The sequence below is a fragment of the Bombyx mandarina genome, chromosome 15, assembly GCF_030267445.1.
Source record: "Bombyx mandarina strain Sakado chromosome 15, ASM3026744v2".
Classification (NCBI taxonomy): Eukaryota; Metazoa; Arthropoda; class Insecta; order Lepidoptera; family Bombycidae; genus Bombyx; species Bombyx mandarina.
Window position 1 is genome coordinate 13693983 of NC_143221.1, and position 3108 is coordinate 13697090.

A 3108-nucleotide genomic window follows, 5' to 3' on the forward strand; every position below is an offset into this window, starting at 1 on the left:
GCTTTTGTTTTTTCATTCTTTTATTAATCTTAAAAAATTACAAAAATATAATTAACCTTCATAAAATTTGGGAAGTTGGTCTCCAAGAATAACAGAGCGTTCCACACCAGCTTCAGTAATTACTCCGAGTCTGACAACACCACCAGAAGAGCCATCACGGAGGATAGCCAATGTCAGTGTGTCCGTAACAAATTTTTTGGCTTCTTCCTTGGTCATATTGGGCTTGAAATTGGCGTCAACGTAGCCATAGACGTAGGAGGATCCGGAGCCCCCAATTGACACCGCTTGGCGCTGCACCATACCACCAATAGGTATGGAGTAAATTTGAGCTGAAAATATTTCAAATAATTTAGATGAGTTTATTTCCTACTTAGTGACCAGTAATATTGAGGAGTTATTCTATTCTGTATAAGTTACATCATCTATTCACCATTATAAAAGGTAATCATCTATAGTATAGTCAGGGGAGAAAGATTATAGAGTGAAAGTTCAATGTAGGTTCAGCAAGGGCACAGTTATCTGTAACATTTTTAATTCTGTGTGAAAGTAATTATTTTGTGTGTGAATATAATGTAGGCTTAATTTCTATGAGATATTTCAATGTAATATTAGTTGCAAGGTTAAAATAAAGATTCTAAAAAAGGATTACCTCCTTTCTTTTTGTCCCATCCGGCAACTAAAATACCAGCCATCAATGAGTCACGATAGTTGTAGCAGAGCTCACGGAATATCGCTGCAGCTGTTTCCACTAGTGGTGGATCTCCTAATTCCATCTTGTGGAAGTCTGTAATAATCACATTTTATTACTATTTATAAAGTTGCTTAAAGTTGAACAAGTCCATGTCATGTAAAATTGTTCTCTGAGCTCATAGACCATTAGGTCTAGGTCATCATTAGGTCAACAGAATTCCCCATAGATTATTAAATCTCTGGGGAATTCTGAAATCTCTTGTTACAATATATTTGGAAACAGATCAGAGATGCAGTACTAGGTGAAAACCATATAGCCAAAATAAAAATGTTACTTTTTATTGCTTAATATGGAATTGAGGACCTTTTGGTGTTAAATGGCTACTAATTTTGTCATTACAATGTGGATGCTTTTACCTGTAGCTCTTAAAACTGATTTAAGACATGAAATCAGTTTTAATAGATAACTGCTTTATTTTTACATAGCACTGTTACACATCATTTTGCATGTCATTTGTTGTTTTTATTAAGAAACCTTCACCATGCCTTGTGTCCATTATGGAATTACCATTTTTTTGTGGCTATGAAAAAGGGACAATACTGTTACCCTACATGATTATTCCATTACATACACACATTACATCTATACAGAGAAGGAAACTCTCTTCAAGTTTGACTAAATAATGATCTTCTTTTCTCCACCTTATCGCACTAGGTGAGGCCAGTACAGCTAATTGTTCTCTTCCATTCTGTTCTATCAACATTCACTCTTCTCTCTCTCTTGTCGTCATTCACACACTCCATGTCTTCTTCGGTCGACCTCTTCCCCCTCTACCTTGCACTACCATTTCCATACATCTCCTTGTCACATGCATCTTCTCTCTACACATCATTGACTAAATAATGGTATTTTAACCTATAACATTAACCACGGATATCTTCATAACCATGGGGTTCTTCAGGTTTGGTGATGGTGCAGGGGGTAAGCTCTTACCCCCCTCCCCACCACAAACCCAAAAATTGATAGACCATAAAGGAAAATTTAACCATATTGAGTTATATATAAATGTGACAGGTAAAGTGGACGGAAGACGATCAAGAGGTCGGAGCCGAGAAAGATGGAGTGACCAAGTGTCTGAGTACCAGGACATGAGACTGAGCCACGCACTACACTGTGCCACTGACCGACATAAGTGGCTACAAATTACAAAAAAAGGTCACAGGCGGGCGCATCACGATGCTCAGCAATGAGTGGTCGACTGAAGGAGGATACTCACTCAAATGATATGTTACAATATCAGCTATGGCTTGAGTGTCGGCAGCGGATCCTGAGCGGCAGCAGTATATCTGGTCCGTGATTTTTGTCAGCTTGTCGGTGACTCGATTGGCGATGTAAGCGCCTGTTGTGGTACGGGAATCAGCTCCAATGACGACTCCACCATCAAACTCGCATGCCATGATTGAAGTTCCCGTACTATGAGGGGCGCTCATCCACTCCGGTAGGGAAGGATCAGAGTAGGTATTGATCACTGATGTCGCCATTTTACGGGTAGTAGGTAATAAACTGGAAAATATATAAGTTACTTGTGATTAGAAAGATGCATTTCATTGTAGTGAAAATTGTTTGTATTTTGTAGCGTCATCTGTAGGTTATGCGAATAATATCTAAAGCCTTAGTGCTTTAATAAAATTAAATGTCTAAGTTACAAAAGTAATCAATAAAATAGGGATTATGTAAAAATTAGTACCTTAATTTTTTGTTTCTTAAACTTTATAATTGTATTTTTTGAAAGTCACTCACTGTTGACTTTTGAATCCGGCGAGAAATGTCATGAATGTCATAATCATAAAGTAGGAGTTCTGTTTTTCCAACTGAAAAGATAGATATCATACCATACAGCCATCATACAGCCTAACCTTCTATATTCTTTTTTATGAAAAATGATATATATGTATTAATACATTATGTATATAAAATTATCAACTTCATTTAAAATTATCAATTTGGAACATTAATCAATTGACATGAAATTAAATGAAATGAGATGAGATAATATGGGATGAAATATAATCTCAGTAAAAAGGTGATTGCTTAATGTTTACTGAGATTTTTTAGTGGACTTTTTAGAGGATCCCGAAAAGCTACGTCCAGCAGCTTTGTTTAATTTTTCCACATTTGTGCACTTTCACCGATACTAAACAGTTAATAAACCATTGTTATTACACACTTAAGCCCGAAGAAACACTAAATAGACAAAATAAAACAATTCACACAACTTCCCTCCTCGCGTTCCTGCCAAAAAGTCACATGATGATAAATTGTTGTGTGATGAAATTAATGAAATATCCATTGGGCATGCAAAGGAAATACAATCTATCAGCAAAATCTTCTAACAAAGGCCGAAGTCTATATGATAC

General features: G+C 36.3%; 1 protein-coding gene across 1 annotated transcript; it reads right to left on the minus strand.

The window, feature by feature from the left end:
• Positions 1-2: 2 nt before the first annotated feature.
• Prosbeta1 (proteasome beta1 subunit) lies at positions 3-2562 on the minus strand. Its single transcript, XM_028181847.2, has 4 exons — positions 2439-2562; positions 1968-2254; positions 650-784; positions 3-329 (listed from the first exon to the last, which is right to left on the minus strand). The coding sequence occupies exons 2-4, from the start codon at positions 2230-2232 to the stop codon at positions 52-54; spliced, it is 678 nt and encodes a 225-aa protein (XP_028037648.1). The 5' UTR covers positions 2233-2254; positions 2439-2562; the 3' UTR covers positions 3-51.
• Positions 2563-3108: the final 546 nt, after the last annotated feature.